General features: G+C 48.4%; 1 protein-coding gene across 2 annotated transcripts in view; it reads right to left on the bottom strand.

Moving 5' to 3' along the window:
• Positions 1–14,030, bottom strand: part of EEPD1 (endonuclease/exonuclease/phosphatase family domain containing 1) — a 64,870-nt gene extending 50,840 nt beyond the window's left edge. For both annotated transcript variants that reach the window (XM_086614671.1, XM_086614672.1), the window contains exon 1: positions 13,177–14,030. In XM_086614671.1, coding sequence (XP_086470797.1) covers positions 13,177–14,030 — 854 coding nt within the window. The remainder of the gene's footprint in view (positions 1–13,176) is intronic.
• Between the last annotated feature and the right edge of the window lie 12,997 nt (positions 14,031–27,027).

The raw sequence follows: 27,027 nt of genomic DNA, 5'->3' as shown, positions 1-27,027 counted from the left end.
GCTTCCTTTGGACAGTGGACTCGAACTATTGTATGACCCTTCTTCCCCAATAACATGAAACTGTCCTGCAGCAGATAAATACACGTGCAAAGTTTATGGACAACATTCGATCAAGCCTTTAGGTTATAATGACCCTGGGAAGATCTCACGAGCAGCAGAAAAAAAAAATCCCCTAAACCCCAGAACGATTATAGTATAGAGACTTGGCAAAATCTCCTCTCCAGAAGACCTTAAGTTTTCAGTCCATCATACTTAGCTCCTAGAGAAAAAACACACTTACATACCAACTAAGAGAGTACCCACACTTAGCACTGACCTGGCTGTAGACCCCAAACAATCTCCCAAAACATACCAATAAGTACTTTGAAAACTGCGGCACAGGGAATCTCACACAGATGATTTGGGCTTCTCCTACAAACCTCAGGGTTTAGCCACACCAAGCCGTACCCAGGCGCCGAAGACAAACGACCCCACTGTGACAAGGCTGATATTCCTCCAGTACTTTCTATTTTTAAGAGATATTCTGAACAGCACGCCGTGTCGAAGAGCTGCTAGACAAAAAGATTCTTCTGATAGAAATTCATCAGTCTCTCCTCACAGAGCTGACGTCTCCAGACACTATCTTTAGGAAGATAAGATGCATATGGAAAAGGAATTGTAAACTGTCAGTGCAGCATAATCAGATAGGGAAAAAAACGTTGAGCGTTTGTACTGCTGAGCTCCTAATGTACACACAAACTCCTTTCAAACAACTCTTGCAAGTTAAAAATAATTCCACGTCCAACACATCAGGACATGAACAAGGTATTTTTCTACAGAGCTTTAAGTACCTGTGAGGAACACAAATCAAAACCATAAATGCACTTTTCCTTTAAAGCAACGGTACAGGAGTCTCCTCTATTCGCAAGAATTCATAACACCCTCTGAAATAAAAGGCAAGGCTGCAGTTTCCAAGCAGGTTTTGCCTGAAACTTGAGATATCTTAAAAGGTACTGATTTTCCAACTGCCTGGCAAGAGGCTTCAGCGGAGGAGAACGAAATGCCGCAGCACATCTTGGAAGGAGAAGACAGCGCTAGAATGATTTTGGGGGAAAGAGAAGGGAAATTTTGCGGGACGATCCAAGGAAACAGAAGTCCTTGGCCTCGTAGATGGGAAATGATAACATTCAACCCTCAAGACGTGAAAGCAAAGGCTCGATCAAAACGCACTTGCAATAACTGGAAGCGCCCAAGGTGCGGCAAGACAATTCAAACGTCAAGCGAAGCCAACGGAAAGGCTTTAGTTCGGTGGGACGTGAGAGCAGACAAGGAAGAGGGTCACGTTCAGATTTCGAGAGCAAGCTTTGAAGGTCAGGTCACAGATAGAGGTAGGTTTTATGCGGCAATTTCCTTTCAACCTACGGAAAAACAATATACAGCTCTGCCCGTCTTCTTACTTTCACTTTCCTTTTTGCCAAATGTGAGCCTGCGCAGCTGGGCAACGCAGAGTGCCACCATCATCCTTCCACACCACCTCTCAAAACAACCTGCTGTACTCTACAGACACACACACAGAGTTAAAAAGGGATGAAGAAGCAAGTCAAACCACAGTCAAGTCCAAGTGGTCTCGGTTTACAAAAGAAACGGGAAGCACAACATGCTTAGAGGCGGCTTTCGCTTGCGCAGCACAACCTTCATCCACAGGCGACGTTTCCAGAATTTTTACTGCTGGCAGCTCTGCGTGGAAATCATCCAAATATCTGTTAAACCCACAAGCTGCTGCCTGAGGGCTGTTCAGTCCCTGAACCTTCGTATTATCCTTTAAGCCATCGTTTCCTTTTCTGCGGTGCTACTTTGCACCACGGAGCTCAGAAGCAATTAAAACAAGAAGTTGTGGGGGTGGTTTTGGTAACTGAAGGGTAATCTTTACCTAAGGATCCCTCCGGGACGTATTGGAAATAAGGCTGAGCTATCTGCCAGTGGTACCAACCCCTTTGTCCTCACCGGGCCACATCCTGCTTGTTGCTCAACGCTGTGTTTTCGGGAGGGCAGCCAGCGCCGAGGACAGCAGGCAGCACTGGTGGCGAAGTCTCCATTGATTATGAAAGTAAACACAGCTAGAGATAAGGGAAAGAGCTGTACAAAGGACTCTATATAGCAGGAAGATATAGGCAGACAGACAGACAGCAAAAAATTGCACTCCTATCACTGCCAAAAATCATAGGTAAACTTGGGCTGGTCGGTATAAAGGTTGCAAAGGGTAGTCAGGTACCACTGTAGCATTTTCCTGCCAATACCATTTATTTTCACACTTAATTCAGTGGTGGCCCTGCAGTTTTATACACGGTGGGGATCTTGCACGGGCACGGCGTACTTCCTCTTCCATGTGTTGTGGTACCAGTACGTGCCTCACCACCATCAGCCCCGTATGACACAAGAGGGGAACGACTCAAAGACTTCCTCTAAGGTGGTCTTCATGCCAGCGGACCCCATCGCTGCCTCCAGTGGAAGTGCTGCCATCTGCCTATGTTAGCTCGAGATGGCATTACTGCTGGAAAATTGCTGCCTCGTTGAAAATGCAAACTGTTTTAAACCAGGCAATATGGGAGCGAGAGGAGCAAGGTTTTGATATGCTCCAACAACAGCAAACATACAGAACTGACTTTGCACACATAAAAGCAATGAACTCGCCTATTTTACAGTACACTTTTTAATACCAGCTTAGAACAGCTTCTGCCACAGCACCCTGCACATTCAGCCACGCTACGCTAGAGCCGAATTTGGCCTCACCTGCTTAAATACACTAAATAAAGAAGTGGAACACAAGGTTTCTAAGTTAACATCCAGTGTGTATCCAACAGCAGTTCAGCAGAAAAACTGGCTAACCTTTCCACCAGCCAAGCCTGGGAGGGCACTGACCAGCAATTAGCCTGAGCAAGGCTGGAGTAAGCCCTCAGTGGCCAGCGGGCAAGGAAGCAGAGGGGCAAGACAGAGCTATAAATATAAAAGGATTTGAAGGATAAGTCCGAAAGCAAAAGCAACAGCCTCTTTATGCAGTAGCTGGGAGAGGTTTATGCTTCCCCCCGCCACCCCAGCCCGTGTTAAGCCCCGGGCACGGCGGCTTGGCGGGACTGGCAGCGTGCCGGGAGCGCGAGGGATTTCAGGGAGGCAGGAAGGGCACCGTGCCGCGCAGCAAAAGCCTCGTTGATCAATTAGCTGTTCAGTAACCCGTTAAAAACCCGTTCGGCTGGGAACGGCTTGGACAGCTGCTGCAGCTAAATTTGCACGGGAGCTCGAGCGTGTTACCTGAAACGCCTATATAAAAAAGAAACCACACATCAAAAAATAGCCACGCTGAAGGAAAAGGAAATTTTCCGATTCCTCATCATCATCCCTATCCATAAACTTACAGCATCGACTTCTCCCAGGAACAGCTTTGCCCCATGAGATGTTCCTCACAAAGAGCAGGAGGGCATTGCTCTACTTTCCGTCCCCCCCGACGCCGTGGCAGACACGAGGACAGGACGGACAGACAGCCCCACGGATAGGAGGTGCCAGGCACCGCCAGGCAGAAGGGCTCCGACCCGCTCCGCACAGCCTGGCTGCACATATCCCACTGCAAACACAGCGCGCTCCGGAACCCTGCTATTCCCGGCCACCCTTAGCACAGATGACAAAAATCACCCTGAATGTATTTTTCCATAGGAATTAATTTCTTTAAAAAAAAATTATATTTTTATACACAGCTCAGCTTGGGGCACACGCCAGGTAAATGTATTTCTCTTACTCGCTGGCCTCGTGCCGTTTGAAAATGCCACATGGCTCGAGCTGGACGTGGCTACACTGCGTATGCCGAGGGTGAGATGAAACTGCTTCTCAACAGAAAACATCTTTTTTACTGCAGCTACATGTTCCCTTCGCTATTTACCCACTGCTGACACGATGCCCACCTCATTCTTGGCACCTTACAGGGCATTTCAGAACTCGCCGTGAATTACCCAGGCCCAGGACGAGGGAGGGGGACCAGATCAAAGCCTGGTGGAAAGCACATCCACACCTCCAACCCAGGAGAAGAAGTCTTCAGGAGGTCTCAGCCTCCCCTCAGCAAAGCCATGAAGCACTTTTATTCTCCAATAAATAGGTGGGCATCGCCAGCTACTATTGAAGCAAAGTCCCCCATGTAAAATACTCAATAAAAAAAAAAAAAAATCTGGAAGCACTAATTCTCTTATTCTATAAAATGAAGAAGCTATTGAGTTCCTATTTTTAAGCACTGTTATTAATAATGTGCCACAGTCCTTGTCTCCACCACCACACCACAGAACAGCGCTGAGAGATTACTGGAGCGTACTGTAATTATTTCAGTAAGGACACCGTGCCTCCGACTGTCAGCTTACACCCGCGCGGCAACGAAGAACAATGCGACTTAAAAAATAAGTTACATGCACACTGTAATCTGTGTCCTATCAAGTCGTCTCTGCTCATCCAGCCAAGCCTCCAAATCGTTATTTGGGCAAGACTCTCAGAGAAACGCTAATTAGGGACTGAAGCAGCAGGGTCCTCCTAACAACGCAGCTGTAGGACACACGCTGAAGCCCAGCTCCATCGAGAAGGGTGCAGCTAAAGCTGTAAAACCAGATTATTTCTTGAATGTCCCTGCTTAACAGAGCTGGAGATCCACGTTCACAGTGAGCCACACCAGCACTTGGTTGCAGGGACAGTGTTTTCCTCTGAATTAGAGGGACTGACCGAGTTTCCGCTCGCACCTTCTCAGGAACTTGGAGCAATTAATTCCCGTATTTGTAGTCCCTTGGACTTTCTTTCCTGGTAAGAACAGCAACAGCATCTTTTGCCTTCAGGAACAGTCCTATTGTTCCTGGAATCTATGATTCTATTGCTCTTTTTAAAGCCAAAGCTAGACAATCACCCCTCCTGCAGCTGTACTGTGAGCTCCCAAACCGCAGAAGAATCACAGAGCATTAAAGATTTCTCTTTACAGGACGGAGTCCTACGTGTAGATTCCCAGTCTGTCTTCTACAGACGCAGGATGAGGTTATAGCCTCGTGGCCCCTGGTTGTGATTTAGGAGCAGGCAGTAACGCATCGCTTACTAATTCATGAATTTACAACCGTAAATCACAGAATCACAGGATGGTTTGGGTTGGAAGGGACCTCAAAGATCAGCCAGTTCCAACCCCCCTGCCATGGGCAGGGACACCCTCCACTACACCAGGTTGCTCAAAGCCTCATCCAACCTGGCCTTGAACACTTCCAGGGATGGGGCATCTACAACTTCTCCGGGCAACCTGTTCCAGTGCCTCACCACCCTCAGAGTGAAAAATTTCTTCCTTAGATCTAATCGAATCAGCCAACTCGTTTCATCTTCACCGCGTGGAACAGAGCAAACCCCGCAGGAGTAATCCGGCAGCTCCGGTTTTACCAAAATACCTGCGATCTGCAACAGGAATCCAGAGGCATGAAATAAATGTGCAGAGCCGCCCAGAAGGCATGGATTGAAACTATGCGGCTGAAGTGCTGCCAGATGGATCAAGTACACGTGTTGGGGAGGAAAAAAAAAATAAATATACAAACAAACACTTTCCCCACTGACCTGTTCCGTTTTAGTCAGGCTTTATGGCACAAGTAATAGTGGCAGGGTATGACTGTAATTTTAAAAAAGAGAAAAAATAAGGTTTATTTTATATAGATAAACTGGTCATTGACTACAACGTTTTTCCAGCCACATTCTCGATTTTAAAGCAGATAAAAATGGTTGGTTAGATGCAGCCTCTCAGATGTTCAAGGAACACACTGAGGCAGTTGTTCAAAGTCAACAAGATGCCTAGATCTCGTTTTAAAAGAGAAAATCCCTGGAAAGGTTACTCAAGGATGATTTCAAGGCCCTGTCCAACATTCCTGTGTCACGTCCAAGGGAGGAAAGCTGTGGAGGTTGTGGCAAACCCACCGGATCTGCAGCTATTGACTGAGAACAAGCAGGATCAGAATACTCAGTGCATCCACCTCTGAGATCTCCTGTGGAGCACGTGGCTCCGGATGCCTTCCCCAAGAGTCTGGACACAGGAATGGTGCACATCCTTCATGACCTTGCTGTAAGTCCACCCATTGCTTTTGATCTCTTCTGCAAAGATTCCAGAGTTGCAAATTACCTGGAGGTAGTGACTCACCTCCTAAGGGAGGAGCAGGCAATGCCCATATCCAGGCTCTCAGTACTGCATCCATATGAAGCAAAGGTTTGGAAGTGGAATTTAATTAATTTAATTCAGTTAATTGACATCACCTGTTCCCCCAGCAGCAGTCCTGAAAGGGGCTGGGATCCCACCTGAGACAGGAGCAGTACTGCAGAGGAGCCCTAACCCCCAGGGACATGGTTGTGAGCTCCCCAGACCTTCATGTGATTTGACATGGACAAAGGAACAGGCCAAATCCTGAACAGGAGTAAATCAGTCGAGTTTCATTTCACTGGAAAACGACGTACCTCAGTGTCTGACCCGAGAAGATCTTGCTGCTTTCCCCTGCCAGAATGCAGAAGGCAGTTTCAGTCTCCCACAAATAAAATCACGTTGATCTCATACAGGTGGAGGCCAAAAAACCACCCTAAAACAACCAAAAAAAAACCCCAAACACAACAACTCTTCCATCACCCCATTTTTTTTTTGTCCTCAGAGGTATCAGAAGGTACAAATTAACGGCAGCTTTACACGCATCTGTATTTCTATTGCCCATAAAAACCCCCTTGTGAAGTGCACACAGAAGATACCATCTAAAAAATTCCTTTTTTCTCAAGTTTTTCCCGAGGTCACAGGAGGCAGGATTTCCTCCCTATTACATAAGGAGAAGAGAGTGTTTTTGTTCTTTTGCCCTTTCAGACTTATTAGCACAGTCAGGTTACTCGAGCCAGGCCCTTTTTCCTCATCTTTTCTTGCAGGGGAATTATTCTTGGCAAGGCTCCAGCCAGCCTAGGATCAATCCCAGGGAGAAAAACCAAAGTGGCTGAATAAAGAGACATAAACCAGACGCACCTCAGGGCTTTGCCAGGCCAGCAACGGAGTAGAAATAAGAAACACAGGCTGGTGCTGAGCCTCTGAAGTGCAAGTACACGTACACGTAACTACAACCATTGCTACTACTACGATACGCTACTATGATGTCCGGCCGTGCGAAGGGGGATGTGTGTGCAATCCTTTACCACCATCATTGCAACGACCCCACTTCTCAGTCCAGACTAAGGGACTGGAGAGGAAAACAAAGCCCTCACCCTATTATTTAATGTAGGGGAGCGATGGGAAAGTGCTTCTCCTGTCTCCAGCGCCACGTGCGGGGACGGGAACGGGATGGCTTTTCCTCAGCTCTTAATAGAAAGAGGGTTCTCTGCAGGGTGGTCCAGGAGCTTGCTCTTTTTTTTCAGGGAACAAGAGGATGCACTGAGGGTGCCTACTCCCCTGGGACACCCACCTCGGGTAGACAGGGCTAGGAAGAAAAGCTTCTGAGTACAGTGGCACACTGAGGGTGACCTGGGGACAGCCTGTCCACCCACTGCCTCCCAGGAGGCAATTCTGGGCTGAGGTCTACCTACTCTTCTCCCAGCAGGAACACCGATTTTGGTCTCTGAGCCATGGAAACTGAGGTTAACTTCTTACTTTTAAGACACTTCTAGGCTTCTACCTAAGCAAAACAGCTGGCTGGTGACAACGCCAGGGGAGGAAGAGGGGCTGGCCTGTTCCTAGAGGGTGAGCACGGAGGCTTGCTGTCCAGGAAACTAAACCAAGAGGAGAAAAAAAAAATTCACCAGCACCGAATACAAACCTGATACTGGTATTCGTATTTGTTACTCTACAGACATGTAAGAAAGAAATTTTTACAGTGAGAACAGTCAATCAGGGCTGCAGAAGTGACCCCATCGCTGGAGGTTCCAAAGGTGGGACCAGATGATCTTTGGAGGCCCCTTCCAAGCTGGGCTCTTTTATGGCTCTGTGATTTTGGCAACAGGTGTTAAGCTTTATTACTTACACTTTTTGCATCTGGAAGACATAAACCGCACCAAGAAGATGCCAAAAGCAAGCAGCAGAGGGAAAGAGCAACTTGAACTGTTTGACATCTGGAAGGAAACAGAGCTGGGCTCCACGGACCTGAGCCTCAACCTTGGTACCCCACCATCGTCCTGCCACACATCCCCTCTTCCTCCCTCTCTTTTTTTTTTTTTTTTAAATATTTTTTTTGAGAGAGAGAGTGCAAGTTCTAGTTTTCAGATCCTCTAACAATTTTCATTTACTCAACTGCAAAGGAAAAAAATTTAAAAAAAAAATAATTAAGAGGTCTTCCCAAAGTTACCACTCAACATTATAAAGCATAATGGAAACCAGCTGGAAAACCTCCACTGCAAACCATGCTAGGAAAGGTGCACAACTGATCACTGCCCTCGGCTACCAGCACACTCTCAAGCCAGAGATTACACTAGAGGATGCCCCATCAGCACGCTCCATGTGCTGGTCGGTGTTGCAGGTGCCTGGGTCAAGGTTCTTGATGCGGCCACCCGGGCACGTAACAGGGTCACGGGGTGCTGGGGGAGCCACGAGCTCGGTTTACGGCCAGGAGGGACAGGCCTGAGGCAGGTATGGATGAGGAGTGGAAAGAGTGCCCTTCCCTACGGACCTGGGGTACGGGACAGCTCTGGGCTACCTCCATCAACCTTGGCCAGAGGAAACATCTCCACTGGGGCTGCTTATCCTCCCCACGGAAACCCTTGCTGCCTTTGACTTGAGCTTGCTCACCGTTTCGATTGTGCTACCCTAAGCCTACATTGTCCTTTTTCTGATGAGAAGCAGCTGTTGGATTCTTCATCCCTCTGAGAACAGGGAGGACACGGAGGTCAGCTGGCAGGGATGACCTGCACCCGCAGAGACAGGCCAGCTCTCACCCCCTGTCAACCAATCCCACATTTGCTGAACCACGTCTGCAAGAAATGGTGCAGGTTTGGGCAAATTCACCCCACATTTGATACTTTAATCCGATTAAGTGCCGCACTCGCCCCGCCTTCATCACGTTCATCTCTTCCAAAATTACCCTCTAGTCCTCTGAACAAAAACACCCGCTTCCTCCATTCCAAACCCCGTGATAAACATAGAGCCTTGTAGTACGAGAAAGAGGGCGAGGAGCTTGCTGTGTTTCATTATGTTTGTACTGCAGCGATGAATTTCAAAATAAGTCAGCAGTAGTAGTCATGTTTACTGATTTGGTATGCGTTCCCTTCGCTGCTCGTCAGAAATTTAGCACTTCTGGGCATGAGCGTGGAGGTTTTGGGTTGTTGGGTTTTTTTTGCTCCTCCTTTCAACAGATTACTCTATATGATGACATTTTCTTGCTTTTTGTTTGTTTTGAATGAAGGCACTGCCCTTTTTCCTTCCTGCACAACTGTTCCCTCAATGCAAAAGCTATGCAAGGCTGGAAGACAGGAGGACCTTCATCTTCTAGCCTCACCTGGAAATGAGTAGTAATCTTCTCTGTTGTTAACGCCCAAGGAGTCTTGAAGCTACTTGCTGTAAACTGGTTATGAAAAAAAAAAAACCAACCAACCCCCCAAAAAAACCCAAACCAGTCTTTCAATTGGCATGAAAGTCCCCAAGATCTCAGATTAAGATTCTTTACTGCTCTTTACACAGTTTTAATACAGTCCTCTTGACTTGCTGTGCTTTATTCCTGAACTTTAAAAGCTAGGTGAGGCAAGTCCTCCAAGAGGAGCACTGCGACAAGGCAGTGCTCCAGCTCCTGAGATCCCCCCAGACTACCTGAGACCATCCCGGACTATGAGGGACCAGCACGCAGGAGCACACATGCATACGTGAGGGCAGCTGTGCACAAAGTGCATGAGCAAGCAGGTGTCCATCAGCTTAGCTCGTGAGAGCATCTGCCTACTGTCGGACTAAATCACAGAATGGGTTGGGTTGGAAGCGACCTTAAAGATCATCTAGTTCCAACCCCCCTGCCATGGGCAGGGACACCCTCCACTACACCAGGTTGCCCAAAGCCCCATCCAACCTGGCCTTGAGCACTTCCAGAGATGGGGCAGCCACAACTTCTCCGGGCAACCTGGTTCCAGTGCCTCACCACCCTCATTGTAAAAAATTTCTTCCTTATCTCTAATCTAAATCTCCCCTCTTTTAGTTTAAATCCATTGCCCCTTGTCCTATCACTACATGCCCTTGTCAAAAGCCCCTCTCCAGCTTTCCTGTAGGCCCCCTTTAAGTACTGGAAGGCTGCAATAAGATCACCCCAGAGCCTTCTCTTCTCCAGGCTGAACAGCCCCAACTCTCTCAGCCTGTCTCCATAGCAGAGGTGCTCGAGACCTTGCATCATCTTCGTGACCCTCCTCTGGACCTGCTCCAAAAGCTACATGTTCTTCTGATGTTGGGGGCCCCAGAGCTGAAATAGCCTTCAGATTTACCAGGCAACAGCTTGGGTCACAGTTGGAGACTTTAGCAACACGTGTGGGACACCTCCTGAGCACACAGAGCACCTTGAAAACACAACCCATGGATTTCATGAGGCTGAAGTGCTGGTGAGCCCCATGCACCAGTGTATTCTTGCGTGCAGAAGCAAGAGATTAATTTCTCCAGTTGATTATCAACTGAGGTTGATCTACCCAGGCAAAGATTAGTTTGCAAGGTGTTTTATTAGTTCCTAGGGTCCACGACCAGAGCCAGGAGGGAGACCACGGAGCTCACACACAGAAATAAGGCAGTTTCTGGCCTCAGCTGATGCTGTTTTACAGCTGCAAAGCTCCACTGACCTCAGCAAGGCTAGCAAAAGCAAGAGGAAATTCCTCCCTGAGGTGCTTGCTGAGTATGACTTTTCCCAATGTATACTTTTTTCCTGCATCGTGCCAATTTTTTTTTTTATTTTATTTTGTTCCCACATTTACTTTCCCAGGAAAGTCTTGCAGGCTTGTCCGTGGATGCACATTACCCTCATTTCTTTCCAGTTTCTCACGTTATCACAAATAGGATCAAGTACAGAAAACAATTGCATCGTACTCTCCCTGTGTGATTGATGGCACAGATACGTGCAATAAACGGAACAAAAACAAGTAATAATCAGGCTCCTTTTAAACTTTAGAGTATCAGAGAGACCTTTCACACCACCCAGTACAGTCGAGTACCTGGTTGCTAAACTGGACAGAAACAAAGTACCCTGTAATTTAAAAGCCAAAGCAAAACGAACTGCTAGGGCCATGCTCTGCACACACAGCAGCCAGCCTGGGCTAGCACAGGTTTAAGTCACCCTCTCTGCCTACTTTTTTAATAGGTGGACTGTTTTGGGTTTGTTTCCAGTTTGTTTGTTTTCCCCCAAAATGATAAAGATGTAGAAGTGACAGACAGTTAACACTTTACTGGATGAGGTCTCCTTAAAAAAACACCATATATATATGTAAATAAATTAAAAAATAAGTCTCCAAAGTCACTTTTCTTCCATAACTGGATTCTAGAATAATCCTGAGACTAGTGATAATCAGAGATGTCTCTTCCCTCAGGAGGTCTGTCCGCCTCTGTCCCTCACCCTGACGCCCAACCTCTCCAGACTTCATCCCAAGGTCCGCTCCAGCCAACCCACTGCTCACGGAAGAACGGGAGCAGCGGCAGCGGCGGGGGGAAGCACAGGCGACCCGAACTAGCTGAGCAGTCGAGGAACCCTGTAAGACGTTGGGCTGAAGCCATCAGAAAGACACCTGAACACCCCCCTGGGCTATCATCTCCATTTTGGCCATCAGGCAGCGACGGCTGCAAGAGGACAGATGTTTCCTACGTGGGAGCATCGGGCTCCCGAGCAGCACACGGCTGAGTTATCCCTGACCACAAACACCGTACCGCAGCGCAGGACACCACTGTCACCTCCTTCTCGTGTGCCTGACCTCCAGCACCACACCAAGAGCCATTATTCAGCACATTACTGGAAAAAGCACAGAGCTCTCAGTGCTGCCAGAGATAACGGTTCATCAGCGCTTCCCCTCCCCACAACATCCGCTCCACGGAAAGTCCACGAGCCCCCTGCCCCTATTCATTCCCAGCTGGAAGTCTGAAGAGCAGCCAGAGAGGCAAGTTAGTTTCCCAGTGCTGTAAACTATGTGCCAGACCAGCCGGGACGGATTTCACGTGTGGAGAGGAAAGGGTGAGAGTTATTTCAAAATCCTTATTGCATTCTTGCGCTTCTGTATCAAGAAGGAAGTTTAGCAAGGGAGACCTTCTCAGCACTGTTGCCTGATTACCTTACTCCAAAAACCCCAAATAAATAAAATACATCTCTCAGCTTCTCAGCCATCTACATCAGAAGCACCATCCCACCTGACCACACAACAAACAGACCTTGCTCCATGCCCACTAGCCCAGGGAAATCAGGGACCCACCTGGCACGGGGACAGCAGAGCCTCCCCAGGCAGCTGCCCCATGACCTGCACCCCCAAGGATGAGCAGTCCCTCCAGCTCAGCTCGTTAACGAGCTGTGTCACCCCTGCAGGACATGCCATGGCATTCCGCGCTTGTTACGCAGCCCAAACCATCCTGACCGTGCTCTCAAGCCTTTTTGATTTGAGGAGCAGATCCGAGGGAGAGCAGACTTCAGCGCTAATGCTGACGTTAAGGAGGTCACCACCCAAACGAGACTTTCTGGAGAAGAGGCACTGGCAGGTCTCAGCTTGGCAGCTCTGAGAGAGGCAGATGTAGCGCTGCATCCTGCCTCCCAAAGGGGCAGTAGGATGCTCTGGGAAACACCGTAAGAAACAAGGTACACACAGAGCATCCCTCCCCCGGCTATGGTCCCCCAGCTTCTGGCAGGACAGACAGTCCTCCGTGACTTGTTCAAAAGGCTCTCAACAGAGAAACAGTCCTTGACCAACCATTAAGAGGCCCAATGTGCCCTACTGTAACAGCTCAGTCTTCCCCACACAGATGTGTGTACACACACACACCTCATCAGGAGACCCACCACCTTTCAAGGACTATAGCAGCTCTAGAAGGGACAGTCACTACAGTCCCAGTGTTAAGACTTAACTAGGGTTCCATGCACAAAGTGGGAAACTTTAATAATCCTGGGAAGGATCACAACAGGACTCTTGAGTGTCCAAAACCCAAAGGCATTAACCTACAGTCCTGCATGGAGCTGGGCCTGCAGGTCAGATGCCACCTCTTACCTGTTCTCCAGCAGCGTCATGCAGATGACCTCCCGCACGCCCGGGTTGTTGGCTTTCTCGATGGAGCAGCTTTGCAGGTTCCAGGTAGCCACCCTGAGGACTGGTCTGCCGTCTCTCACCCCTCCAAACATCTCCACGGAGGGGCGAGTGGCTATGATCTGGGTTGGACCCCCAGGAGGAAAGTCCAAGTCCTCGCTCTGGAGGCTCAGAGACGTGGGGCTGGGGTGAGGCTTGGCGGTGAAGTTGAGGCCACCGTTGGTGTTCGTCGAAGGGGGCCGGGACCGCTCCGCAAAAATCTGATGCCTGATTTTGTCCAGAAAAGAAGAATTGATGCAGTCCATCCTCACCAGGTCCTCGATACTTTTGAAGGGCCCGTGCTCTTTCCGGTAGTCCACGATGCTGTTGGCGATCTTCTCGGTGACGCCGCGGATGCTCATGAGCTGGGCCGGGGTGGCGGTGTTGATGTTGATCTTGGTGGCGGAGAGGTGGTGCTCGGAGGCCGGGTCCTTGCGCAGGGAGCTGGGCGAGTGCTGCGCCGAGCTGCCCTTGCTGCTCACGCAGATCTCGAACTTCACCTGCTCCAGCTTGGCCGCCCCCACCCCGCTCACCAGCGCCAGGTCCTCCACTTTCTTGAAGCCGCCGATGTACTCCCGGTACTCCACGATGTTCTGGGCCACCACCCGGGTGACCCCGGGGAGGGTCATCAGCTCCTCCTCCGTGGCCGTGTTGATGTTGAGCCTCTCCTGGTTGACGAGGATGTTGCTGAAGTTGCAGGCGGCGCTGAACTTGCGGCTGTGGCACAGGTCCGCCGGGTCGCGGGGGATGGAGCGGTGGCAGCCCAGGCTGCCCCCCATCTCAGCGCGGGCCGGGGCCGGGGGAGCGGGCGCGGGGCGCTGCCCGCCCGCGCCTCATGGAAGCCCGCGGGGACGCCGGCGACGCCCCGCGGCTCCGCGCCAGGGGACGACGGAGCGCGGCGGCTGCAGGGCACCCTGCGGACAGAGCCGACACGGCACGCTCGGTCAGGCGGACCCCGGCGCCCTTCCTCCTTCTCCTCCTCCTCTTCCTCCTCCTCCCGCCTTCCTCCGCGGGGCACCGCCGCTGCCCGCCCGCCCGCCCGCCCGCCGCTCCGCTCCGCTCCGAGCCCCGGCGCTCACCGCACGTCCCGCCGCTGCCCCCCGCCCCGCCGGCGGTAGTAGTAGCTCGGCGGGAGCTCCCGCCCCCTCCGCCGGGAGAGGCGGGGCCGCCGCCGCCACCGCCTCCCGGGGCGGCACCCGCGCCGTGCCCGCCCCCGCGGGGCCCGGCCGGGGGCAGCGGGAGGGGCGGGAGCGTCCCGCAGCGGGAGCCGGGCCTTGGCTCCGTCCCGACCGCCCGCGCAAGGCGGGGGCGGATGAGGAGGGGTGGTCTCCTCCTTCCCTGCATGGCCGCTCACCCCCGGGAGGTGGGGACCCGCAGTGGCCCCGCTGCTGTCGCCCCGCCGGTAAGGGCGGGCTTGCCCCGTCCTGCGGGTGAAGGGGGCGGCGGGGCCTGCGGTGCTCAGCCGCTCTCTGCAGCCGTCCCAGCCCCGAAGCTCCCTGCGCTCGCCGCTCCGCAGCCGGCGGGGCGTGAGTCTGTTTGCAAACCTCGGGAAAGCCTCATCGCGCAACTCCACTGGCTTTTTTAGCCGCTCTGCTTTCATACATCTGGGCAAAGTCTGCTTTTCGTCTTTTTTGCCTTTTTTTCCCCACATCGCAAGCAATCGGGAGAGTGCTCGAAACACTGAAACTCCCCGCAGAGGAGGGTGTCCCTGCTCGTGGCAGGGGAGTTGGCACTAGATGATCTTTGAGGTCCCTTCCAACCCAAACCATCCTGTGATTCTGCGTGTTAGATCTGCACACTGGGTCTGCCTCAGCCCATCGCCCCTGATCTACTGCGTGCCTGGCCTTTCCCTGGCACAGAGTGCCACCGCTCTGCCCCGAAACCACCGTCGTGTAGCACTCCTGGACCTGAGCTGGCTTTAACGTGGCTCGTTCGTGCCCCGAGAGCCGCAGCAGCCCACCGCAGTCCACGTTGGGAAAGCTGCTGAAGTATTTACCCGGCTTCTAGTGCACCGAGTCGCATGCTGCTCTGCCTGCAGTGCTGGCTGGAGCCAAATTAGCTCATTGGAAACTAGCTTGCCTGTGCCCACGCGGGAGTGACTGCAATGTCAATGAATCCGAAATATAAGTGGTGGGTGTAATTGAAAGGAAGGGGGAGGAAAACCGAAAGAAAGAGCAACACATCCTTGCAGATGCCAGCTACGCGCCCGGGCGCTGCCTGATGCTGCCAGCGTACATATATTTCTTTTAGCCGGACAAAAGACGGTGCGTGTGTATTTTCAACACCGAGACTCTCGGTCGGCCCTCTGCAAGTGAATGGAAACTATTTGGCTTCCCCTAAAATAAAAGGTTGGATTTGTGCAGCTTCTTGGGGAAGGGGAAGGCAACGTGCCCAAGGGAGCGCAGGCTGCGCCGGGTTTCGGGTTGCACGGGGGCACTGCTGCTTCAACATCTGCAGCAGGTGTTCTGCTGCGGCTCGCGCATCGCTCTGCCGTTCGCCTGAGCGATAGCGAGCTGTCGTTCCGGGAACGGGTGCTGGCTGCGTTCGGATATTGGCTCTTTGCTGACTGGTGGAGTGGAGAAAGTGCTCGCTTAGGTGATTAAATGCCTCTGCATCTACTGGAAAGCGCTCTGTGCGCTGCGATAACAGCGGCCAATGCGGCAGGAGTCACGCTGGGCCTAATCCTGCTGGGATGATACCAGCACAGAGCTGGAAACAATTACCCACCGAAACAAGTATTCTTTGCGAGGCAATATTATTACTCTGCAAGCTGTTATCTCAATGAAGAGCATGCTCTTCTGCTTTCTACAGCAGGTTGTTTCGAATTGATCCAGCCTCGTTAAAAAAGTTTCGAAGCTGAAAAGCACCAAAATGCATCTGAGGCATCATCTGGGCTTTCTGTGTTGCAGAGGGGAGGCTGGAGCATTTCCAGAGAGAACATAACAGATGTCCCTCTCATCCTGCACTGCCTATTGTCAGCAGCTACTCCGCATTTTTTGAATCCGCAGCACCAAGATAACTTGCAAGGCTGGTTGCAGGACTCGGATGGGATGTCCCATCACCTAATCCAGAATATGACCCGTGCTAATGTGAGGTGCAGGGGGAAGAAGGGGGGTTACCACTCCGTTAGCCCCTTTTATCTTATCCTTGTTTTGTTTTGTTTTGTTTTGTTTTTATTTTTGTCAATGCTATGAAAATGACACAGGGAGCTTACTGAGCTCTGAGTCAACTTTTGACACATCTTGGTATTTTTGGGAAGTGCCAGAAGATGGGAAAAGGTACAAGTTTGGTTTATATTTTAAAAGGTTAAAACCAAAAAATTATGAGTCGACTGGCTTGACATCAGTGTTAGGCAATCCATTAACATGAGAAAGCTAAAAATAGGGTGCAGACAGTAAATGACTGAAAAAACAATGGTGACATTATTGACAGCCAGTGCAAGCAACAGAAAATAAATCCTGTGAAATCGAGGTAGATACCAGATTTTACCTTCGATCCAATCCCAAGCTCCATGTATTTAAATTTATTCAAGAAGTGATTGATTGTGGTCTGCTGGCAGGCACTGGCTGGCAGGTGGCCTCCCCGGGCTGCTCAGCACCTGACATGGCAAGTGGCCACAAATGGAGCATTCCCGGATCTCCGTCAGCCCCAACAGACGTGGGTGGTTTATTCCTCAGGATCCGCGGGTTAAAAACCTCTCAGCAGAGGCAAAATTGAGTTGTGTTGCCCACCACACAGTGTTTTCACCTATAGCGTTGCGTAGCATATAGTGCCACACAGCAGGCAGCGAGGGAGTGATGGACATTTTGTTGATCTTGGGCTTGCTTTGCTGCTGTCTAGAGCCCTCCAAGGCTGAAAAACTTGCACCGTGTCCCCCCAAGCAGCTAGTGGAACAGGTTCCTGGGCAGCTGAGTGGTGTGAAGACAGGCAGCCAGCCACGCCAGAAACCCAGGGGCAGGGTAGTGTCATCTGCATGCCAGCTCTGGAGCTTTCAAGCTCCTCTTTCCTGCAGGAATTGTTCAGAGTGGAAAGAAGAAAACTAAACTTTTCTGTAGGAAAAGTTCTCCAATGCTTAAAGCCTTTAAATGCAATGTTTAAGGAGGACATGGAATTGCTCGAACCCATAACGATGGGGTGGATGCAGGTACTGCTGAGCAATGTCTTTATGGCCTTTGGCTTAAGTCAGGCAAAGAATCAGCCTAGAGGGCACTACATTTTATAGAATCATAGAATCATAGAATGGTTAGGGTTGGAAGGGACCTCAAAAATCATCTAGTTTAAAGGCTTAACTTCTCAGCATTTTCAGATGGTCTTAAAAAAAAACTATTAATCTGTTTTCACATTTCCCAAAACGCATCATCTACGTTGCAGAGGCTCTAAACAAATACCCTCTGTTTCATGGTGAGGGCTAGAAGGAGCCAGGAGATGTTGCTCAACAGAACACCACAGAGTTTGCCTTCAGTTTGCTTCTGCAACTGCAATTCCTACCAACCCACCATGTGATAGCTGCGCCTTTTCCAGCTCTGGCTTTACACGGCCTTTGGGAGCTGGGGGTTTGGCTCTGAGGAGCAGTCACCTTCCTGGGGACTATGTTTTCAGACCTGCTGTGCTGGGTTTTTAACGGGCAAGGACTTGAAAAGGCAGCTGATTAACTGCATTGCCCCTGTTTTTATTTAAAGGAGCTATTAAAATAATTGTTTCCCTTCTGAGAGGACATCTTCAGTAACACTTGTAGCAGATACCCGAGGCAAAAGACAGAGAGTGTTTTTACCAAGACAAGTAATAACAAGCAGGAGTTAGCAATTTCAGGAGCGGTGGGACTTACGAAGTCTGATTTCTGATGGCTCTTTCCTCTGTTGATTTTCTAATGTATAATAATAATGCCGAGTATCCATCAGTCTCCCAGTGGGGTCAGTAATTTGGATGTCTCTGTCCTACGTAGCTGTCAATTTTCGTGGCACTCGTAGGAACTCTGTATTTTTTGAGACATTTAATCTCTCTGTCAAATTTGCTCAAAATTGGCCCCCACGCTAATAAAGTCCCTAGGGTGGGGATGACGAGCAGAATAGCACAGAACATGATCACATGAGGTTTTTTTTCTTAGGATTCCAGTGTCTATGGTGTGAGCTCTTTTTCCTGTAAGGCGTTTTATATGGCTGCCAAACTTGTTGCAAAAAGATTAAGTGATGTCACCGGTGCTGGGTTGCCAAGTTACGAGTGTCACATCCTACAGAGAAATACAGTCAGAAGGGCGAGAAGAAGTGACTCATCCTTAGACCTTGATTAGGGCTTCTTTTTGGTCGGTGTTGGGTCTGAAATCCAGACCTCTCCCTGCTACAGGAGATCCCAACCACTGGCTCACCATTCTCTCTCATCAGTGCGTGGTGGGACAGCTCATCCTGAAGGGGAATGAGAGGAACCCACACTAGAGGACACTCTCCAACAGAGCTTTAGATGTGGCTTCCAGTTTCCTTAGGCAGCAGGGAATTTTGATTCCCATCCTCTACACCTGAGATAACACTGTTAATTACTCAGCTAACCCTTGGGTCACAGGTCCAGAAAGGAAAAATCTAGTCCTTCCTTCACCCGAGGCAGAGTCACCAAGGCCATGCTTACAGAAGCTCGCTTGCTCTGAGTCTCCAATGCTGGCATCTCCTGAACTTCCCGGATGAGTGACGTGGGACACAGTGGAACTGTGTCACAACTAATGTTTTCTTTGAGGCCCAGGCTGGCAAGACTCTTGGAAAAATGCCCATAAATCCCTACTGTGTGGTTTTGGCAGGGAAAGAAGTTGGAATTGGTGACTTGCGAGCTAGGCGTCTAAGCTGCCACCCTGGGTGAGCTCTCAGTGGTTCCACCCAGCAGCAAGCCTCAAGTGGATTTTCGTGAAAAAGATATGGGGAATGAGATTTTTGGCACCTCGAGAGACAAGCAAGAGGAGAGGGAAGGTAAGCCAACATGCTGGAAAGGGATGTTCAGTGTAGCGTTCAGCACTTCACACTGCACTTCAGCTGTCAACAGCTGGACAGCCAGCCTCTCAAACGCTGCCTTCCATACAGACCTCTCACCCTTCCAGTGTCTTTAGGTGATGCCTCTTGGTGGCAGAGAGGGATTTAATGTGCAAGCGAGTCAGCTCGCTGATTTATAGCCAGCCGTGGACTTCACAGGCAGCATTGTTTCATTAGTCCTTCCTGAACATTTGCATTTCAAAAGCAGTGTAACTTGATGTTTAGTGCCAGAAATAATGGGAAATATTGAGGCCTATCTCCTGATCATTCTGTTGTTTCACTGAATAAATAATTATTTTGCATTATTTGTCATTTAAAACTTACTTGAAGCTACTAGGTTACCTTCTGCTACATGAAGAGTTAAAGCGTAATTAACTTTCTTGTTAACAAATTTCAAAGCAACATTAAAAAAAAATCCATTTCATGTTTACTTTTGACTTTTCAAAGGGTTTCATGGACATTAATTAGTTAACTCATACAGACAGCTTTTTAATGCAGAGTGATTCTGCAGTTACTGCAGCAGCCAGTGCAATTCTGCCAGACTTATATATTACTTTTAACTTCTGCTATTTGGGGGGTTTTGCTTTTGGGGTGGGTTTTTTTTGGTATAAAAACTTAAGAGCTCAATCTCCACTTCTCATTCACGTCAACAGTTGTGCCTCAGACCCTGAAATTATTCAGAGAGACAAAACCTGGACTCCTAGTTCTCCTGGTTTTCTCAGACTTTAGGAGAGGTCGGTCAGGTCTGTGCGTTGTTTACTTGTGTTAAGATTCATTTGTTTCCTGTCTCTGCCTCTTCGTGTGTAAAATTCTGTTTGTTAAGAAGAAAACAAACTGCAAAGTAGACTCAATTCCTCCCCTCGGCCCCAAATTCTCAGAGGAGATCTGCAGAGGACAGAGGCTCAGTCTTAAGCCATAGCTCTGCTGAGGATCAGGTCATTGGCTTCTGAAACAGTCAATGTTTTGTTTGGGACTTTTGACACAAAACACAGTGTCTTGCACAAATGGGCATCTCTACACTGCTCTCTTGAGAAAATCTGTCTCTCACACATCAAGTCCTGCACCAACAATTAAAATGGTTTCATGACTTCAACCGCTTCCAGCAGACTTTGAGCTTCTCTGAAGAACCCCCCCTGACAAGTGACACCCAGCTGCCTAATCATTACGTCTTCTGCAAAGATTTGATCCAATTCCCATAAAGACAATGGAAGGATGGCCAGAATCATTCAAAAGGGTGCTCTGCTGATTGACATGAGCAGGCAGACCTGCAACCTTGATGGAGCCGACTCGTGTGGTTCTCCATCTGAAAGTCAAGTTTGTTTAGATGAGAGAGTAAAGGAGGTGGGAAAGCAGGACAGTATAGAGGTCTTCCTCTAGAACCAGGTCCTGTAGGATGGCCGCTTGGAGGAGACAGGTGAACTCAGCGGTATCTTAGCAATATTGGACCACTGGAGGCCAAGCAAGTCCCTAAGCACCTGGAGATGAGCATCACTGAGCTGCTTAGAAAATGAAGGACCCGTTAAACCTAGCTTTCATCCCTGGAAAGACCCTGCCACAAATAAGGATTTGAAGTACCTGGAAGATAATTCCATGTTCAGAAAACCCACCAGCATGTCTTTACCGAACTCACTTTTTTCTTCGACAGGGCAACTGGCTTGAGGGGTAGGACAGAAACAGCAGATTAATGACAGAGGGGGTGGAAAAGAGTATACTTACAAAGCCTGTGGGTGGCACCAAGCCAGAGGTCCTGCAAGGACTTTGGTGACTGGGGTCAGAATTCAAAAGAGTCTTCACAGATCAGAAGGATGTTCCAAAACTGACAAGATGAGTTTTGGTAGAGACCTAGGGAGGAGAAATCCACGGCATCCGTTCAAGCTGAGGAATAACTGAGCCACAGACAGAACAGGAAAAACTCAACAACGTAAACAGGAACAGCAGGGTGGCCCATTAGGTCGAGACTAAAGGCTGTTTCAAGGTGATCTCATGAATCCTAACAATATGTTTAGGAAGATAGCTATGCAATGACACCATTTCTGTCAAGAACATGAGCCACCATACCAAAGTATTGATGAATTGCTGCCAGATGTTGTACAAGTTGCAAAAACCAAACAGTTCCCCCAAAACAAAACCCATAGCCTAGATCCTAGTCCTTTCTTATGCCAAATAATGAATACTCCGACAAACAGCCTGATTGGAATCACAGGGACTGCAAAGTACTGCTGGACAGGAATAAAGCCTGTGTAGCTTGGGGTGAGGAGTTTGCTTCCTAAATAAGGCCCTAAATTACATAAAATCTCAGTGTTCTCTTTACTGTATGTGATATTATGGCTGAGGTCACGTCCACAGCTCCAAACCCTGTTCTAGCCAAGCATCATCTGCTTCGGAGAGGCTTTTCCAAAGTTTTTCCATGAGGAAAAACACCTGTCACCATCTTACACAAGCTTTTGCGTTATGTCGGCAGCACGACCTCCCCGCACTCTGCGGGACGTTCATTCCTGTTCACCTGGTGCATTCATGAGCGTGACTCAACAGGAAAACAACACAGCAGATCTTGGTTGCCCATAATTTCTGTGCAAACATTGTTCCGAATATTGTGGGACTTTGGGTTTTCCTGTGATGGATTCTCAGACTTTGCTGTGGTTCAGGAACGGCTCCCAGCACCTTCTGCTTCAAAAACAATCTCATTAAGTGTCCTGAAATCAGGTTTTAATCCTTCTCCCAAGTGTCCCGAAGCATGCCGTTGCTTAATTCTGATGTCGCACCGCAGATAGCCATGTCACACACACGTACCCTTGCCAGCTGGTGCACGAGCCACATTGCTCTCATGTGAGTCATGGAGCACGTCTGCCTTTAACCTGTGCAGTGGCAGACAATTATGGGACACCACGGGGTGCTCCTCCCGTGACTCAGGAGACGTTCTTGTCTCCTGACGCTGCAAGGTGCCGGGCGTCCCTATCTGGCCACCAACCAACTGATGTCAGGGGATGCTGGTATCTCACCGGTGTGACTCCTGAGATAGGACAGAAGGAGACAGGACGCTCAGCAGGACAATGAGCTCAAAGAAGTGGTTGGATGAATGAGTCACTTAAGCTGACTAAGGCCCCATCCCAAAGCTGCCAGTTGCTGAATCTGTTCCTCACGCACACACAGATGCAAGCTGTGGCACACACCTCGGGGAAGGCAAAAGCTGCTCCTTTGGTGTATATACCATACTGCCACCTCAAACTGGGCAGGAACTCGCTGAACACTTAATATAGGGCTGATCATGCCCTGGGCTTCAGGGTGTCAGGTACCTCTCTTGGATATGCTGATGCCCTGGGCTTGCCCAACGTCCCGCACTCCTTGGCACAGGCTGCCCGTAGTTCACCTCTCTGAGCGTTTTGCCAAGTACGAGTTACCCAAACTGAGCAACCAGTTGCTGTTTGGTGCTCTGCAGCCTTCATGAGAAAGACTGAGTTTTTGGCAAACCAAGGCATCACTTATGCTATATTTTTTGTTCCCTGCAGCTTTTTCCATTGCATTTCACTGCTTGTGGGTGTTACTTCTAATAGTAGGGTTTTAGAAAAGCAGGTTAGAAGAGAACTTGGAATGGTCTCCATTTGGTTTAGATGATCAATATAGAGATTATCTATCATATCAATATGACACACAGGTTTCTAATGGCTTCTGGCCCAGCCCAGCCAGGTCTTTGGACCCGAGCCTGCCGTTGCACGCTGTGCCTGAGGACCTGCCATCTGCACTGCCCTTGTTGAATCCGACTTCCTCCAACATGATTATACTAGTGGGAGAGAAGGGGATTGCTCAACACGAGGAAGGGTATCAGCGTGTGGCCTTTGTGGGGTGTGTTTGAGATAGGCAGCCCGGCGTGCGAACAGTTGGCAGGGACACTTAAATTGCATTCACATTGATCAATCTTGATACCATCTGGTTTTGAAAGGGCTAATTCTGCCAAAGACAAACACTCGACGGTTCTTGTCATCCTTGTGGTAGATGGAAGAGGAATGGAGAAGGAGTTTTGCTCCATCTGTGTTCTTTTGTCCTTGCTGCTTTTAGATAAGATGACACAAATTTGCAGATTCCCTTTGGACTTAAGATGCTAATTGCACGAGGATGACTCTGTATCACGAGAACAAATCATGAAAGAAGCGTGGTTAGAGAAGAAATCCCTCCAGTCAGGAAAGGCACTGTATTTTCCTCTTCATTAAGCTCTGAATTTCATTTAGTTTTTGCCCGGCAGAGGCCCTGGCAGGTGTAATGTGAGGTGCACTGCCCAGCAGAAACATCCCACCAACTTACTGCAGGATCATAAACTGAAGTAAACACACAGAGACAAGTTCTCTGAGGTGCTTGCAAGTCCCTTGGAGGTGCCAGGGGCATTCTTCCCCTTGCATATCAGGAAGGGTTAGAGATTCCCAGGAAATCAGACTAGGTGCCATGCGTGAAAACCAAAAGGCAAGACAAGAATTGGTGTTACCTTAAATCAAGTGGGGGAAGAAAACTGGGAAAAGAAAAAAAAAAAAAACCACACACGAAAAAATCCGACTAAAAAAGAAAAAAAACACCCAACCAACCAATGGTAAAAGCCAACACTCACATATTTAAATTGAAATGTTCAAAAAGATTTTATTGAGTTGTTTCACTTTCCAGAACTGGAATGTTCAGTAAAAATCCAACTATAATCTTGATTTTAAATGTTGAATTAAGCTTTAAAAGAAAAAAAAAAAGCTAGAAAAATGGAATAGCCCAACAAAATTTCCTTGATTAGAAAAGGGCCTCTTACTAATAGTGTCAGACATTTGTGATCCCAAACAATTGTTCCAAGCTAACTGTTAAAAAAACGAACCAGCCCAAAATCTTAAGATTTTTTTTTCAGAAAGGCTTGAAAAGCCTGTCATGTTCGACTGATCTGTGTTGTGGAAGGAATCGGCTGAAAAGGGGTTCACCTCACTATTCTGTGTCACTTTGTAGGGTCAGGTATTTAATGCCCAAATATTTTAATCTTTGCATAAAGCACAGGGGCTGCCCACAGATAAGACATCCAACAGTCTCCATGCTGTCTTCTAAGTTGCCTAGGGCTTCTCTGAACAGCTCCCTGACTCATACGGTGGCACCACAAGAGGCTCATAGTCGGGCTCACTGAGAGGCATTTAGATCCAGGAGCAAATTATCCAGGAGAAGCTCTTTTCTTTGCTTCCCACCTTCTGTGCCACCTACTTTCCTTCCTCTTGGCATCCGCTCCCGCTCTTTAGAGCTGTCAGTGATGGAGCTAGCCGAGGCAGAGGAGCAGCAGCAAAGCCTGAGCTGGGCGAAGAAGCATCAGGTGGCATGAGGGCTTGCATCATCACCCAGCTACCGCGGTTTTATCTCCTCTTCACAGCTCTGCTAGCCCACCGCTGTCGGTTTTTCTCTTCTTGCCCTCAGCCAAGAGACCTTTCCCCATGCCTCTGAGATGTTAAAGCTGTGTTAAGATTCAAACTCAGCACTAGGATTGCCGAGGGAAGAGAGGGGCTCTCATTTCTGGATGCAAGAGGAGAAAATCTGTCACTCTTAACCATGGGCTAGTTATAATTATTATATAATATTAATATATATTGACATATAATTTATAGTATTACATAATAGTATTTACTATTATAATATAACATTATTAAAATCTTTAAATGCATTCAATTTCAGCAGAGAATTCTGAGCGATCTTTCCTGCCTCAAACATCCCCATGAGAGCGGGACAGCCCTGGGGCAGAAGCCCAGGAGCCCAGAGAAGCTGAGGAATTGCCATCCTTGGAGATATCTAAAAATCAGCTGTATGTGGTCCTGAGCAGCTTTGACCAGGAGTCCAGATGAGATGATCTCCCTTACAGCCACAATTATTCTGTAGTTTTGCAGAAGGTGGTGGTCTTGGACTAGTTGCCTTGGTAAATAGGAGCTGGGGCAGGGTTTGGTGAGCTGCAGACAGCACGGCTATGAGAGGGAGAAGAAGGGAACAGAGGATGGGTAGTTTCATATCCACTCTTGGCAGATCCATGGGGATAACCATCCTATTTTAAACTGGTGAAGTAGCTTACAGTTGTGTGTTATTTTTGATAGTTAAGAAGATATGTGATCTAAACTGGATCAAAAAAAACCCAAGCAAAAATCCTCATCCATCTGCTCTCTAATAATTAAGATTTTTTTTTCTGATCCTGCAGGAATGGAGATAGCAGTTTGTTAATACTGTACAAGCAAATCCGTGAGTCCTGAGTTGAAACCCTGTTGAAATGTCCCAGCAGAGACTCCCTAGTCAAGGAGAGGGGAAGGAGAAACGAGGCAGCCTTCAACCAGCAACATCACAGAGCTTCTATTCTGCTGTCACGCTGCACGATATATGGGGTTAATTTTAAGAGAGAAAAAAATGGCAAGCTTTTTTTGCCAAACGGAGAAGTTCGGTCACTTCAGAACAATGGAAGCAAAGAGAACTCAAGGGAATTATTCATCTTGTAAATGGAATTTGATTTTCTAATGCAAAGAGCAGGCTTTAATTACAGCAAATTGAAACAATAGAACATTTCCTTACTAAAAAGTTTAAGGGTTTTTTTTGTTGCTATGATTACTATGCAAAGGCGATGTGTGTGCTTAGGAGTCCTAGCACTTAGAGCAGGGTTTGACTTCAGGCAACTACTTTGCAAAAATTACTGAAATCCACAACAGGAATGTTTCCCCTTAACTTCTCTTCAGAAAGAGACAATTCTGTCTTCTTGAGGAAAGGAGCCCTTTCTTCTTTCGAGAGCATGGTCCAGAAGAGAAGTAGCACAGATCGATCTCCATCTCCCACAGTAAATAGGATCTGCCATCCCTCAGAAGACAAGACATCAAATACTAAAGTCACGCTAAGATTCTGCTCAACTCTGGATGAAACAGTCCTCGCTAGCTTGCAGTCAGTATAATTGGTAGTGTCTATAATAAATAATTGCATTATGACTAATTGCATTGATAGGACAGCACAGGGATCAACAGACATGATATGGTATGGCACTCCGGTCAGCTTTTCAGGTTTAAAATGTCCACAGTTTACTCCATAGCTGCAGTATTCTTCACTTCCGTGGTCACATCACAGGCTGGGGACATATGTACTGGTTCCTGGCATCACTTTTGGAAACAGAGATTCCAGAACTTGAAGAAATTGAAGGAAAAGAGGTAAACTCCCACACTCCTTTGAGGCTTTCTGAGTATGAAAAAAAACACATGCTGTGTTTGTTAGAGGCTGCAGTCAAACCAGCATTTAATTACATTAACATTTAATGCTTAAAAATGTCAGGAAAGGACTGGGGGGAAAAAAAAATCAGAAGTCAGAATAGAGACAGATGAGTGCACACAAGTTTAAATGCCTGATTTGGATTCCCAAGGAAGAACCATCTCCAGTTTTCTTGCCTCATGCCGTACTGTAAACAAAAATTTAGTGGTTTTGATCTTAGAAAGCCCTACCTCCAGCTCTATAAACTAGTTGGAGCTAATCAAATTTAACTACCGCTTCAAATTAATTTTGTTCACTGGAATGTTGTTTGATAATGAAAACCGTGATGGGGAGAAACCAGACCACGCTCTTCTGAGGTCTCAGGACTATCAGCCATGCTCCATTTAATCTGAGCACTCCTCTGAGCAGGAGCTTCCATCTTTTGCAGGGAGTAGATGCACTCGGGGCTGACGTAGCAACTAATGGATCTAATACAAACTAATGCAACTAATAACCAAGACCGGAGTCTTCTGTATCTCCTACATAAAGACCAGATGGA

The sequence above is a fragment of the Tauraco erythrolophus genome, chromosome 7, assembly GCF_009769465.1.
Source record: "Tauraco erythrolophus isolate bTauEry1 chromosome 7, bTauEry1.pri, whole genome shotgun sequence".
Lineage (NCBI taxonomy): Eukaryota > Metazoa > Chordata > Aves > Musophagiformes > Musophagidae > Tauraco > Tauraco erythrolophus.
This window is presented reverse-complemented; position numbering and strand designations above follow the sequence as displayed.